Source organism: Pseudophryne corroboree, chromosome 2 (assembly GCF_028390025.1).
Source record: "Pseudophryne corroboree isolate aPseCor3 chromosome 2, aPseCor3.hap2, whole genome shotgun sequence".
NCBI lineage: Eukaryota > Metazoa > Chordata > Amphibia > Anura > Myobatrachidae > Pseudophryne > Pseudophryne corroboree.
Genome location: NC_086445.1, coordinates 126,973,321 through 126,989,765, shown reverse-complemented (window position 1 = coordinate 126,989,765; position 16,445 = coordinate 126,973,321). Strand labels below are relative to the sequence as shown.

The 16,445-nt window shown below is 46.8% G+C and overlaps 1 protein-coding gene across 1 annotated transcript in view; it reads left to right on the top strand.

Moving 5' to 3' along the window:
- The window catches only part of ATP8A2 (ATPase phospholipid transporting 8A2), a 1,320,460-nt gene that overhangs the window by 342,630 nt on the left and 961,385 nt on the right, over positions 1–16,445 (top strand). The window contains exons 3-4 of the mRNA XM_063951698.1: positions 637–736; positions 16,163–16,261. Coding sequence (XP_063807768.1) covers positions 637–736; positions 16,163–16,261 — 199 coding nt within the window. The remainder of the gene's footprint in view (positions 1–636; positions 737–16,162; positions 16,262–16,445) is intronic.

Genomic DNA, 16,445 nt, shown 5'->3' with positions numbered 1-16,445 from the left:
ATTCCGATCCTGAAGCCATAGTGGCTGATTTATGTACATGTGTCTCATTTTTGGTCTCTAGAAATGGCTGCCATTAGTTTATATCAGTCAGTAGGAGTTTATTTAGCATCTGATCATCTGCAGAATAGACAAGCCTGGAGTATTACTACGGGTTGAGTCTCCCATATCTGAAATGCTTGGGAGCAGAAGGATTTTTTTTTGTATTTTTCCATATTTTCAAATATTTGCATACCAATGGTATGATACCATAATGAGATATCTTGGGGATGAGACCCAAGTTTAAGCACAAAATGCATTTTCCTATACATAATAAAATAGGTTGTAATGCCTGACCTCATTAGGCCAGCAGTCTAGCAGGGCTCTCATGCAAGAGAGCCTGCTGTGCTGCCCCCCAGCAGGTGGCACCCTTAGGCACATGCCTAGTGGGTGGTCCACCACTGGTGGCATCAGTAATGGTTGTTCTATATTTTCACCTAAAGCGAATCATTCATTTTATTGGCTGAAAAAACTCCATGTAACACTAGTGTCATACTTTTAAACACAGTATATCTGATATAACGGGATCCCTGGCTACCTGTAACTATAACTGTATATGTTGTGTCTGATAAGCAACTAACCACTGCTTCTGTTTTGCAGCACAGCCAAGTACAGTGTGTTAACGTTCCTACCTCGATTCCTCTATGAGCAAATCAGGAGAGCTGCCAACGCTTTCTTCCTCTTCATTGCCTTATTACAGGTACCATCCTTCATTTCCCTCACAAATCGGTTATTGGTGGGAAGTATGAATAGCTGTGTATGGGGATTTAGGCACCAATGTTTACCTAGCCTTCCTACTATAAAATTTTTCTGTCCATTCAGCGCATAACGAACTGGCCAATACAAAATTCATAGCTTCCATCACTGGTGCCCACTATGCTTCAACAAGTGAAATAAACCTTCTATAATAAATAAAGATTCAATACATTAAACCTATGATAGTAGATGAAGGCTCTCACCCATCAACTGAGGTAACAGATTCAGTCAGTGCTGATTTTCTATCAACCACCGTGTATATATTGTTATTTTTTATATTATGTCTGGAATATGTGTTAACTATAGAAGAAGAGGCTGATCCTGATTGGGAGCCTCAGTGGCTGTATATGAACATGTGGTGAGTATCAAGCAGTGAAAAAGTTGATAAGTTGCCCATAGCAACCAACCAGCTTCAAGGTATCCTTTCTCAAGTACATTCTATAAAATTAGAGAGTGAAGCTGGTTGGTTTCTATGCACAACTTCCTTACTCTGTACACTGCTTGGGACATTACTGCATACACGATAGGAAATTACCGAGTATCCAAACTACTTGGTTTAATGATTTTCCCTGTGTATCCTTTACATTCAACCTTTATTAAGCCTATTAATTAATTAGGAACGTGCAACCTTATATCTTCAAACCCAGATGCAACATTTCACTACAGATATTAAACCCTTAATCATTTTCCCACATTGACACTGCACCTCCGTTCCTGTAAAGAGAAGTGATATTCTCTCCACACTGTTATTTCAGCTTTTTGGCCATAGCATGATGAAGTGCTGTTCTCTAGATTTGCTGCCTAATTTGCATATAGAATACTACTGAAACTCCACACCAGCTGGTTGTATGCAAATCACGCTTACAAATCACTGCATGTATTACAGAGTCTTGTCAACACATAAAACATACCAAGCATCATCCTTAATACTTAGTTATTATAGCTATATTATGTGTTCTGTTTAATACACCTTTAATGTTTTTACTTTTTTTTATTTTTATTTTATGAGCAAACTGTTGAATAACATTTTCTCTCACTCCTTTGTGCTTATTAAGACTTTTATTTCCCTGGAGACTCATTAGAGCAGAGAGAGGTCCGGCACCTTAGACAGGTTTTAGGGTCTTTTACAAAGCAAAAAAATAATAATAGTGTTATACTTTGTTTGGCACAATGGTGTATGAATCAGTTGTGGTGACTTGGTCACTCTCCTGCCCATGATGCTCTGTGGCTTAGGGCTGACGGCAGTCTCATGCCGCTGCTAGTGTGTCTGGAACCCCCTCCTAGTAATTTGAACTTTTTAATGTTCCTCTGGTGACGTGGGAAATCTTGGAGATCTAAATAAAGGTGTTTTCTGTGAGAGAGCAATCATCTGTCCCACAGCGTTAGAGCATCTGAAGGCTGCTGCCATCTAGTGTGGACCCTCCATCATGCACTGAGCAGCAAACTAGGGCCCAGATTTATCAAGCCTTGGAGAGTGATAAATTGCACGGTGATTAAGTGCCAACCAATCAGCTCCTAACTGTCATTTTTCAAACACAGCCTGTAAGATGGCAGTTAGGAGCCGATTGGCTAATACTTATCACTGTGCAATTTATCATTCTCCAAGGCTTGATAAATCTGGGCCTAGATGTCATCAGTCTTTAGATTAGCTATCGGAAAGAAACATGCAATGCTAACCTTGCTTAATCAAATACTGTTTCATTTTAAAGAATATGTAAACGTCTGGTAACTACTGTTAGCAAATGATTACTTACCTGCAATTCAGTGCTCAGGTCAGCTATGCGGAGTGGGAGATTACAAGCATAGGGCCCCTCAGGGGGAGACATAGTCATACTGGCCAAGATGGCTTGGATACATCCGTCAAAGCACTATGTGACTGTGCATAGCTTCTTCGTTGGTCACCCGACGCGGGGCGTGACCATGCACCCACCCACTTGGCCATGAGTGCCTGTGTCTGCCAGAGTTCTTTGTTACTCTGTGAAGTCAACCTGGTTGTTCCACTGAAGTCTTGAACATGGCCGGTGCTGCACCCCTCAGGGGACCTGTCAGATAGCTTGACTTCTGTATCCCAGGTAAATATTATTTTGGGACCAAAATTTACATGTGTAACATCCACTGGTATAGCATCTTATGATGTTACACATGGGATAACTGACATTTGCATTTTGCATCTTCTTCCTTTGTTTATTAAATGACATCATGTTTTCTTCAACCCTAATCAGTACTTTGGGGCTGATGTAATTACCCGCTGGATGTACTACGCAGCTGCAGCTCTAGGTTTAGCGCCTGCAGCTATTCATATATTTGCTGTGGCTAACACATGTTAACTCATAAATCCCAGGTTAAGTTCCCGGAGCTATGCAATTACCCCGCGCAGTAAGCCCCAGAGGGTACATTTAATGTGCATTTTTCCTTGCAGTGCCTGAGGCTTTGAGGATTAATCCGCATTTAGTGCACCCCTCAGAGCTTAAAGCACATGGTAGCAGGCAGTAATTGAATAGCTCAGGGCAATATTGCAGCCGTGCTGGTAAGCCCCATGTCTAATTGAATCTGCCCCACCCCACTGACGTTTTGCCTTATTTTCTGCTGCGGGGTACACTGGGCTCCACAGTGTAGAGTAGGATCTTGATCCGAGGCACCAACAGGCTAAAAGCTTTGACTGTTCTCAGAATGCACAGCACCGCCTCTTCTATAACCCCGCCTCCATGCACAGGAGCTAAGTTTTGTAGTTGGTACCATGCAGTGCAAGCATACAACAGGGAGCTCCAGCAGCCCTGAGAAGAGCTTTTCAAAGTGAAAAATGAAGACTTCAAGGGCTGCAGCAGAGGCACTGTAAGTGTTAAATGTCACAGTGAGTTCTTGTCAGGTATTGTGCTGCTGTTATTGTACTGGGTTGCCTCGCATTGAGCTTTCAGATATGTCAGCTACAAGGGGCGACGGAGCTGGGGCTGATCCCACATTGCGTGGTGGTGACGCTGCAGACACGTTTGAGGAGAATATAGCAGCTGAGGGTTCTGGTTCTGGGGGTTCCTTGTCCCCCAGTGGTACCGTAGCAACGGGGGTTCAAAATGACCCACCTTGGACTACTTTTTCCACGTTATTGAGTAAGCTAGTAACAAGACTTGCGCCCCCTATGGGACCTCCTGTACCGGTACAACCGCTTATGGTCCCTGCGGTTAATCCACATGGGCAGATCAACTGTCCTCTCAGTTACAGCAGTTGAACCAATCACGGATTACACAGAAATCTAACCCTCGCCCTCCCAAGACCACGTGGTCCTCTAAGCGGGCTATTACTTCCTCACAATCCACCAACGTCCCAGACACCTCGTCTGATGAGGATGGCGTATATACTGACCCCACAGATTCTGATTCTGATGCTTCTGATGGGGAATCTGTTTCACAGGTGGATGTTCCTGACTTCAAATTACTGATGATCCAGAGCCGGATGCTGCCCCTAGGAAACTGGACAGGTTTAAACGTCAGAAAGTGGTTAAACAAGTTTTACCTCATTCTGACCATTTAGTTGACATACGTCAGGAATCCTGGGAAAATCCAGGAAAGATATTCACGCCTCACAGAAAGATGCTTGCTCGCTATCCCCTCGCAGCGGAGCAAAGTAAAAATTGGGAGACACCCCTGCCAGTGGATTCGCAGGTGGCGCGGCTGGTGGTATCCTCTGTTCTGCCTGTAACTACCGTCACGTCTCTGAAAGAACCGACAGATAAGCGTGTGGAGAGTTGTTTAAAGGCGATTTACACTCTAACGGGTGCTGTGCATCGGCCCACCATTGCAGCGACTTGGGCTGCAGAGTCTATTGAAGCGTGGGCTCAGGAGTTGGAAGCTGAGATGTCTTCCAACGCTTCTGATCATGCTAGACAATGTCTATCGTATATTGTCACAGCTTCTCATTACGTTAAGGAGGCGGCTTCTGATGCTGGTATTCTGGCGGCCAAGGCTTCTACTACGTCCATACTGGCTCGCCAGATTCTCTGGCTACGGTCCTGGTCTGTGGATCTGGACTCTAAGAAAACCCTTGAGGTGCTCCCTTTTAAGGGAGACATTCTTTTCGAAGAAGACCTCAACAAGATAGTGGCTGACTTAGCTTCTGCTAAAACAGCTTGTCTACCTAGTACTGCTCCTTCAGTACCGAAGGCTAAGAGTACTTCCTTTCGCTCCTTTCGTCCTTCAGGGAAAGCAAAGGGTCAGGCGTACCCGAAACAGGCTCGCACTTCCAAATCTACTAAGCCCAAACCTACACGGACCTGGGCTGCCCGTCAGCCTGCTTCCAAGACTGACAAGCTTGCCGCATGACGGGGCGGGCCTCCCTCTGGGGGATCTCAGGGTGGGGGGCCGACTTCTGGGGTATACCCAGGAATGTTTGAGGACTACTTCCGATGCCTGGGTACGGGAAGTCGTCACTCAAGGTTACGCCATATCCTTTAAAAATCGTCCCCCTCATCGATTTTGCCTGACAGACGTCCCTTCGGCTCTGGTGAAGGCAAAAACTCTTCATTCGGTGGTACAGTCTCTCCTGGACACAGGAGTGGTAGTACAGGTGCCTCTGGCTCAGAGAGGCAAGAGGTACTATTCACCGCTGTTCCTAGTCCCCGAAACCGAATGGGTCCTCCCAGCCCATTCTCAACCTCAAGTCCCTGAACAAATTTGTGAGGGTCTCCCAAGTTTCGTATGGAAACTCTTCGCTCTATTGTTCTGGCCTTGGAACCTGGGGATTATATGGTCTCCCTGGACATACAGGATGCTTACCTGCATATTCCTATTGCAATGTCGCATCAGAAATACCTGAGGTTTGCGGTTGGCAACCTGCATTACCAGTTTCGGGCGTTACCTTTTGGTTTGACCACGGCTCTGCGAGTCTTCACCAAGGTCATGGCGGTGATGACGGCAGTACTCCGCCGTCAAGGGGTCAGGATCCTACCGTACCTGGACGACTTGTTGATCCTGGCAAATTCCCCAGAAATTTTCCTACGCCATCTGGATCTGACTATCCAGTTTCTGCAAGCCCACGGGTGGCTCATCAACTGGAAGAAATCTTCCCTGCTCAGAGCATGGTGCACCTGGGGGCATTGTTGGACACTCGCAACCAGCGGTTGTTCTTGTCTCAGGAGAAATTCCTGAAGCTTCAGGACAGGATTCGATGCTTCCTATCTCGTCCGCAAGTGTCGATACATTAAGCAATGCAAGTGCTAGGTCTCATGGTGTCGGCTTTCGACATGGTGGAGTACGCTCAATTCCATTCCCGCCCTCTACAGAAGCTGATTCTTGCCAAGTGGGACTGCCTGACTCACCGGATCAGGTCTCAAATGATCTCCTTGTCTCCGGAGGTCCGTCTGTAACTGAGCTGGCGGCTTCAGGAACAACGATTGAGCAGGGGTTGTCCCTTCTGGATCTCCAACTGGGTCCTTCTGACGACGGATGCCAGTCTGAGAGGTTGGGGCGTGGTGTTGGAGCAACATTCCCTTCAGGGTCGATGGACCAAGGAGGAGTCTCTCCTCCCGATAAACATTCTGGAGTAGCGGGCAGTGTTCATCTCATTGAACTTAGCCCAGCATTTAATACAGCACAGACCTGTTCAAGTACAGTCTGACAACGCCACCACGGTGGCGTACATCAATCATCAAGGCGCCACTCGAAGCCGCATGGCAATAAGGGAAGTATCACGGATCCTTCAGTGGGTGGAACGCCATCTGCCAGACATATTGGCAGTATTCATTCCGGGGGTCCTAAACTTGGAAGCGGACTTTCTCAGTCGTCAGGACGTACACGCCAGAGAGTGGAGCCTCCATCCAGAAGTGTTTCAACTCCTCGTGGACAGGTGGGGCCTTCCAGATGTGGACCTGATGGCGTCTCGACACAATCACAAGGTTCCGGTCTTCGGAGCAAGGACAAGGGATACTCAAGCAGCGTTCGTGGACGCACTGGCAATTCCATGGAACTTTCAGCTGCCATAAGTGTTCCCTCCGGTGTCACTACTGCCCAGAGTAATAAGGAAGTTCAAGCAAGAAGGAGGAATGCTACTTCTGATCGCTCCTGCATGGCCCAGACGACATTGGTTCTCAGACCTTCAGGGCCTCTTGATAGAGCATCCCCTTCTACTTCCACAGCGCCCAGATATCCTCGTTCAGGGCCCTTGTGTATATCAGGATTTAGCCCAGTTGGTTTTGACGGCGTGGCTCTTGAAGCTTCCGTCTTGAGGGCCAAAGAATTTTCTGAGGCGGTCAGTCAAACCATGTTGAAGGCCCGGAAACCGGCTTCTGCTCGGATTTACCATAGGGTCTGTAATTCTTACTTTGCTTGGTGCGCATCTAACAATTATGACGCTTACAAGTTTAATACGGGCAAAGTTTCTACAACAGGGCCTGGACTTGGGCCTTCGTCTGGCCTACATCAAGGTTCATATTTCTGCCTTGTCGGTTTGTTTTCAGAGAAAAATTGCGACCTTACCTGATGTGCATACGTTCACTCAGGGTGTGTTGCGGATTCAACCTCCTTATCTCCCGCCTGTGGCTCCTTGGGACTTGTCGGTGGTTCTGGCGGTGTTGCAAGGGTCTCCGATTGAGCCTCTTGAATCTGCAGACCTTAAGTGGCTTTCTCTTAAGGTAGTGTTTCTGCTGGCTATTGCCTCTGCTGACGGGTGTCGGATTTGGGTGCCTTGTCTTGTAGGGCACCATATCTGATTTCTCATACGTCCTAGAGGATGCTGGGGTCCACTTCAGTACCATGGGGTATAGACGGTTCCGCAGGAGCTATGGGCACTTTAAGACTTTTCAAAGGGTGTGAACTGGCTCCTCCCTCTATGCCCCTCCTCCAGACCTCAGTTTTAGAAATGTGCCCAGGCAGATTGGATGCACTCCAGGGGAGCTCTACTGAGTTTCTCTGAAAAGACTTATGTTAGGTTTTTTATTTTCAGAGAGAACTGCTGGCAACAGTCCTCCCTGCTTCGTGGGACTGAGGGGACAGAAGTAGGAACCAATTTCCTAAAGAGTTTCATGGCTCTGCTTCTGGCTGACAGGACACCATTAACTCCTGAAGGGTACTGAACGCTAGCTGTGCCTAGATGCTCACTCCCACAGCACGCCGTCATCCCCCTTGCAGAGCCAGAAGTTAGAAGAAGGTGAGTGTAGAAGACAGATCTTCAATCAAGGTGACGGCTAAAGGTACCGTGCGGCTGGCGGGAGCGCAGCGCGCCATACTGCCCACACACACAGGCACTGCAGGGTGCAGGGCGCTGGGGGGGGGGGTTTGGGGGGCGCCCTGGACAGCATGAAACCTTATAAAACTGGTAGAAAGGGGGCATAAGATGCCGAGGCACAGCCCTACGCCCGCCAGTATAAATAATATTATCAGAATCTCTGAGGAGAAACGCGCCATTGCGGGGGCAGAGCTTCCTCCTCAGTCAGCCAGCACACTGCTCAGCGACATTTTCTCTCTCTCCTCAGGCTGCAGAGACAACGCTGGTCCTCCTCCACTACTGAATACAAGTATCAGGGTGCAAAACAGGGGGGTGCACAGTGAAATTGGTGCTTTACATTGTGTATTTACATTATAAAAAAGCGCTGTATTTCAGTGGGCATTTTATGTTTCACAGGCATTGTGTTACTGGCGCTGGGTTTGTGAACTGGCTGTTCCTATCTGTGTCCTTCTGACAGATTTTACTGTGGGTCTGTCCCCTATAAGTCCCGGAGTGTCTGTGGTGTGAAGGTGCACGTGTGTGACATGTCTGAGGCAGGGAGTTCTTCCCCTGAGGGAGCCATTTTAGGGACACAGAGTTGTAATGTGGTGGCACTGCCGGCACACCACGAGCCTGAATGGGTGAAAGAAATACGTGATAGTGTGAATCATATCAGTAGTATATTATATAAGTCTGAGTCTCATGCAGAAAGCTGGAGAAAATCAGTTGAAGATGTGATTTTTCAGGGTTCTGCTGTCTCATCCGCAGGCGACCCCTCTGGGTCACATAAGAGACCGTTTGCAAACATTGTACATACTGATACCGACACAGACTCTGATTCTTGTGTCGACGATAGTGATTCCAGGGGGATAGATCCTAAATTGGCAAAAAACATACAATATATATGTTTGTTGCTATAAAGGAGGTCTTAGAAGTTACGGAAGCCTCTACTGTACCTCAGGAGAAGGCTTATTTCTATAAGTAAAAGAAATGTAAGGTAACTTTCCCTCCTTCCCACGAGCTCAATACTCTTTTTGAGGGAGTTTGGGTGAATCCTGAAAATGAATTTCATATTCCCAAAAGGATTCAGATTGCTTATCCTTTTCCTTTAGAGGACAGGAAAAGATGGGAGTCACCCCCGGTGTTAGACAGTGCACTGTTAAGGTTAACAAAAACGGTGATTCTCCATGCACCTGGGACGACTTCACTAAAGGAGCCGGCAGACCGCAAAATGAAGACTACGTTAAAATCTATTTATGTGGCCAATTGTACGCTGCTCAGACCCACCATTGCTTGCGCGTGGTTGAGTCTTGCAAATTGAAAAATGGTCTGATAACTTGTCTTTGGAAATTGACACGATTGATAGAGACGAGTTACTCCTAACGTTAGGTAATATCAAAGACGCTGCCGCATACATGCTGGAAGCTATGAAGGATATTGGACTCTTGGGTTCAACAGCCGCTACCATGGCAGTATCGGCTCGGGGGGCGTTGTGGATTCGCCAATGGAATGCTGATGCAGATTCCAAAAGAAATATGGAGGCTCTCCCGAATAAAGGTGAGGCCTTATTTGGTGATGGGCTGGATGCGTTAGTCTCAGCTGCTACCGCAGGTAAGTCGACATTCTTGCCTTATGCTCCTGCACCGGCGAAAAAGACACATCACTCTCACATGCAGTCCTTTCGGCCCAACAAATACAAAAAGGCCAAAGGTTCCCCTTTCTTTGCAGGTATGTGAAGGGGAAAAGGAAAGAAATCCGCAGCGTCTCCAGGATCCCAGGAGCAGAAGTCAACCCCTACTTCTGCCAAATCTTCAGCATGAAGCTGGGGCTCCCTTGCGGGAGTCCGCTCGGGTGGGAGCACGTCTGAAACTTTTCAGTCAAATTTGGATTCAATCTGGCCTGGACCCATGGGTCTTACAAATAGTGTCCATGGGGTACAGACTGGAGTTTCAAGACGTCCCCCCATGCCGATTTTTCAAATCGACCTTGCCAGCTTCTCTATGTCAGGATCAGGTCATTATCCTGGTACTTTTGTCACAACAAGGAAAAGGTTTTTATTCAAGACTCTTCGTAGATCCGAAGCCGGACGGCTCGGTCAGACCGATTTTAAACCTGAAAAATCTGAATCTCAACCTGAAAAGGTTCAAGTTCAAGATGGAATCCCTGAAGGCAGTGATTTCCAGTCTGGAGGCGGGGGACTTCATTGTGTCAGTAGACATAAAGGATGCTTACTTGCATGTTCCCATTTATCCTCCTCACCAAGCTTATCTGAGATTTGCAGTACAGGATTGCCATTACCAGTTCCAGACGTTGCCGTTCGGTCTCTCCACGGCACCGAGGGTATTCACCAAGGTGATGGCGGAGATGATGGTCCTCCTTCGTCAAAAAGGAGTCAATATAATTCCTTATCTGGACGATCTCCTGATAAAAGATAGATCCAGGGAACAGTTGGTGCAGAACATCGCACTCTCTCTGTCAATGCTCCAACAACACGGTTGGATCATGAATTTTCCAAAGTCGCAGTTGGAACCAACGACAAGATTGTCCTTTTTAGGGATGATTCGGGACACTGAAGTACAGAGAGTATTTCTTCCAGTGGAAAAGGCTCTGGAAATCCAGAAAATGGTCAAACACATATTGAAACCAACAAGCGTGTCGATACATCAATGCATTCGATTGTTGGGGAAAATGGTAGCGGCCTACGAGGCCATACAGTGTGGCCGATTTCATGCCAGAGTATTCCAGTGGGACCTGTTGGACAAGTGGTCCGGATCCCACCTACACCTGCACCGGAAGATAATCCTGTCCTCCAAAGCCAGTATTTTGCTCCTGTGGTGGCTACATAGTTATCACCTACTAGAGGGACGCAGGTTCGGGATCCAGGACTGGGTCCTGGTAACCACGGATGCAAGTCTTCGAGGCTGGGTTGCTGTCACACAGGGGGAAAGCTTCCAAGGAAAATGGTCAAGTCAGGAAGCCTGCCTTCACATAAACGTTCTGGAATTGAGAGCCATTTACAACGGCCTTCTACAAGCGGTACATCTTCTTCAAGATCATCCCGTGCAGATCCAGTCGGACAATGTAACAGCAGTCGCGTACATAAACAGGCAAGGCGGAACGAAAAGCAGAGCGGCAATGGCAGAGGTGACAAGGATTCTCCTCTGGGCAGAAAGACATGTAAGAGCTCTGTCAGCAATTTTCATTCCGGGAGTGGACAACTGGGAAGCAGACTTCCTCAGCAGACACGATCTCCATCCAGGAGAGTGGGGCCTCCACCAAGAAGTCTTCGCAGAGGTGACAAGTCTTTATGGAGTTCCTCAAGTAGACATGATGGCATCTCGTCTAAACAAGAAGCTTCAGAGATATTGTTGCAGGTTGAGAGACCCTCAAGCAATAGCAGTGGATGCACTGGTGACCCAGTGGGTGTTTCGGTCGGTATATGTTTTCCCTCCACTTCCACTGATTCCAAAAGTTCTCAAAATAATAAGAAGATCAAGAGTTCGAGCAATCTTCATTGCCCCAGACTGGCCAAGGAGGGCTTGGTATCCAGATCTTCAGGAGTTGCTCATAGAAGATCCTCGGCCTCTTCCTCTTCGAGAGGACCTACTACAGCAGGGACCGTGTGTGTATCTACGTTTGACGGCATGGCTGTTGAGCGCCGGATCCTCTCCGAAAGGGTATTCCCAAGGAAGTCATCCCCACTCTTATTCAGGCCAGGAAAGGAGTAACGTCTAAACATTACCACCGTATTTGGAGAAAATATGTGTCCTGGTGTGAATCCAAAAAGGCTCCTACGGAAGAGTTTGAGTTGGGACGTTTTCTCCATTTTCTGCAGGCTGGTGTGGATGCGGGCCTTAGATTGGGGTCAATCAAGGTCCAGATTTCGGCCTTATCAGTTTTCTTTCAAAAACAATTGGCCTCCTTTCCAGAAGTTCAGACGTTCGTGAAAGGGGTTCTGCACATCCAGCCTCCATTTGTGCCTCCAGTGGGACCTTAATGTGGTGTTGCAGTTCCTTCAATCAGATTGGTTTGAACCTCTGCAGGAGATAGAATTGAATTTTCTCACTTGGAAAGTGGTGATGCTTTTGGCATTGGCATCCGCAAGTCGGGTGCCTGAGTTGGGGGCCTTGTATCACAAGAGACCTTACCTGATCTTCCATGAAGATAGGGCGGAGTTGAGAACTCGCCAACATTTTCTTCCAAAGGTGGTTCCATCTTTCCACATAAACCAACCTATTGTGGTGCCAGTAGCTACTGACACTTTCACTGAGTCAAAGTCTCTAGATGTGGTTAGAGCTTTGAAGATTTATGTCGCAAGAACAGCTCGGATACGGAAAACAGAGGCTCGGTTTGTCCTGTATGCTCCCAACAAGATTGGGTGTCCTGCTTCTAAGCAGACTATTACGCGCTGGATCAGAGGTACGATTCAGCACGCTCATTCTACGGCAGGATTGCCGATACCGAAGTCGGTGAAGGCCCATTCTACTAGGAAAGTGGGCTCATCCTGGGCGGCTGCCCGGGGCGTCTCGGCTTTACAACTTTGCCGAGCGGCTACTTGGTCAGGGTCAAACACATTTGCTAAATTTTATAAGTTTGACACTTTGGCCGATGAGGACCTCAAGTTTGGTCAACCGGTGCAGCAGGGTCATCCGCACTCTACCGCCCGTACTGGAGCTTTGGTATAACCCCATGGTACTGAAGTGGACCCCAGCATCCTCTAGGACGTATGAGAAAATAGGATTTTAATACCTACCGGTAAATCCTTTTCTCCTAGTCCGTAGAGGATGCTGGGCACCCGACCCAGTGCGTCCTTTACCTGCAGTTTGTTCATTATAGTTACACAAGTTGTGTTACATTTGTTTTCAGCATGTTGCTGCAAATGGTTCATGCCTGTTGGCGTGTGTTATGTTGAATGCCATGTTGTGCGGCATGGTTGAGGTGTGAGCTGGTATGAATCTCACCATTAGTTTAAAAGTAAATCCTTTCCTCGAAATGTCTGTCTCCCTGGGCACAGTTCCTATAACTGAGGTCTGGGGGAGGGGCATAGAAGGAGGAGCCAGTTCAAACCCTTGAAAAGTCTTAAAGTGCCCATGGCTCCTGCGGAATCGTCTATACCCCATGTCACTGAAGTGGACCCCAGCATCCTCTACGGACTAGGAGAAAAGGATTTACCGGTAGGTATTAAAATCCTATTTTTTCATCGTGATCGGGTGGTTCTTAGAACACGTCCCGGGTATTTACCTAAGGTGGTGTCTTCTTTTCACCTTAATCAGGAGATCGTGGTTCCGGCCTTTGCCTCTCCTGAATTGTCTTCCAAAGAGCGGTCTTTGGATGTGGTACAGGCTCTCCGTATCTATGTGAAGAGAACTGCTTCCCTTCGGAAGTCAGATTCTCTCTTTGTACTGTTTAGTTTTCACAAATGTGGCTGGCCTACTCACAAGCAGACCCTGGCCAGATGGATTAGAATGGTGATTGCACATGCTTATGTACAGGCTGGCCTTCCAGCTCCTGCTACCATTAAGGCCCATTCTACTCAGTCTGTTGGACCTTCTTGGGCAGCCCGCCGTGGTGCGACCCTTGAACAATTGTGCAAGGTGGCTACGTGGTCCTCAGTGAACACGTTCATAAGGTTCTATGCCTTTGACACTTCCGCCTCCCAGGATGCTTCCTTTGGACGCCGGATTCTTGTGCCCGTTACAGTTCGTCCCCTCCCATAAGGAACTGCTTTAGGACATCCCCAATGTCATTCCCTGTGGAGCCCAATGTACCCCGCAGCAGAAAACGAGATTTATGGTAAGAACTTATCGTTGTTAAATCTCTTTCTGCGAGGTACACTGGGCTCCACAGGGCGCCCACCCTGGCGCACTTAGCTTTTTTGGGTTGGTAAGGTATTAGCCGCTGATACCTTCTCCTGTCGTGAGAATGTGGTGTATGCGGCTACTAACAGTTGTCTCTTTTAAAAACAAAAAACGGATGCGCAGTGTACCAGGGAAAAAATGAGAGCCGACGTTTAAAAAGATTATTAATTTATTAACCGTAGACACTAAAATAGAAATAGACAAATACAATAAAAATTGTACTAAATTGCATTAGTAGGCACACCTTGATTGATTCATGTGTATCAGGTATCGTAATCAATGGAACAACTAATGTTGGTTAGCTTGGTGAATGTCCGCAATCACTATAAGAAAGTTCCATTTGTAATTTCACTTGTAGATAACAAACGGCAGAGCGGTCCCAAATATGACACAAATTTCCCGTCACAGTGCTTGGTAGAAGGAATGGTGATAGATACCTCTCCTGTGGGCTGGTCCAAAACCGAGCGTCCCCGGTTTTTAGTCCTGCATTGCCCACTGATGCTATGCAGCGAGGAGGTGAAGGGAGCCGCCGGGCTGGTGAAATGAGTGATAGCCGCGTGCTGGTGGATGCGGCTTGCAGAAATAAGCAGAGCGGTGCACAAACTTGTTGGTTCACAGCGGTTTGCTTCTGATGCCGATACCTGTGTCAAGGTGTGTTAGGGAGGCGGGATTCTAACGCGTTTCGTCACGTATCACGTGACTTTATCAAAGTCACCTTTGATAGTCACGTGATACGTGATGAAACGCGTTAGAATCCCGCCTCCCTAACACACCTTGAAACAGGTAACGGCATCAGAAGCAAACCGCTGTGAACCAACAAGTTTGTGCACCGCTCTGCTTATTTCTGCAAGCCGCATCCACCAGCACGCGGCTATCACTCATTTCACCAGCCCGGCGGCTCCCTTCACCTCCTCGCTGCACAGCATCAGTGGGCAATGCAGGACTAAAAACCGGGGACGCTTGGTTTTGGACCAGCCCACAGGAGAGGTATCTATCACCATTCCTTCTACCCAGCACTGTGACGGGAAATTTGTGTCATATTTGGGACCGCTCTGCGGTTTGTTATCTACAAGTGAAATTACAAGTGGATCTTTCTTATAGTGATTGCGGACATTCACCAAGCTAACCAACATTAGTTGTTCCATTGATTACGATACCTGTTACACATGAATCAATCAAGGTGTGCCTACTAATGCAATTTAGTACAATTTTTATTGTATTTGTCTATTTCTATTTTAGTGTCTAAGGTTAATAAATTAATAATCTTTTTAAACGTCGGCTCTCATTTTTTCCCTTGTACACTGCGCAGCCGTTTTTTGTTTTTATTTGTTCTCTGTTTGACACTCACTTAGTGTTTACGGCCGCGCTATTTATCAGGGGAATTACCTTTATTATCTAGTCTACTATAGAGGCGCTTTTACAAGCAGTTATTTGTTTTTCTTGTCGTCTCTTTTGCCTGCTACTGCATTGGACTGGTTAACAAAAACTGAGCTCCTGTGCAAGGAGGCGAGGTTATAGAGGAGGCGGCGCTATGCATTCTGGGAACAGTCAAAGCTTTTAGCCTATTGGTGCCTCGGATCAAGATACTACTCTACACCCCAATGTAATTCCCTGTGGAGCCCAGTGTACCTTGCAGAAAGATTTAACAACGGTAAGTTCTTACCATAAATCTCGTTATTCCTTCCATTTGTTTTATTTCACTGAGTCCTATTGCCAGAAGCCCAGGTTGCCTAATCGATAACTCAAATACAGGGCAGCCCCACTATTCATGACAACACCATCTGTCAAATGACTTCTTCTTCTTCTTATTATTATTATTATTATTATTGTTATTATCATCCTTTATTTATATGGCGCCACAAGGGTTCCGCAGCGCCCAATTACAGAGTACATAAATAATCAAACAGGAAAACCGCAACTTACAGTTGATGACAGTATAGGACAAGTACAGGGTAAATAAGCATAGTTACATCAGCAGATGACACTGGAATAAGTATCAGGTGGCAGAAGACTGCTGGATGTAGTACAGTTGAATATTATTAAAGTAAGACAAAGGATAAGCACATGAGGGAAGAGGGCCCTGCTCGTCAGAGCTTACAATCTAAAGGGGAGGGGTAGACAGACCGGGGTGACACAGATGGGGTACATAGAGAACGTGGAACTTGCCAAGCACGTCACATTGTCAGCACTGCAGTTACTGCCACAATGCCAGTGGTACTCCTATCAGTGAGAGTATCTACACCATATTTAGAAATACAAGTCTTTTTTTTATTACTCACAAGTTATCATTTTCAAGTTGCATTCTGTTCATTTCCTTCTAGCAAATCCCTGATGTGTCTCCTACAGGAAGATACACCACTTTGGTGCCCTTAATCTTTATCCTCACAGTGGCTGGAATCAAGGAAATAATAGAAGATTATGTAAGTGATATCTATGCTGCATGCTGTATTTGCAAATAACTTTCTTCTGTTCTTAAACTACATTTCCCATGATCACTTCATACCTATTTGTTGGCCACTTAAGAATCATTGGGTATTTCTGTTCTTCATCTAATTAGCAGTCAATCTATGAGCGCTAATTGCTCATTGGTGGATATAGGTTGGT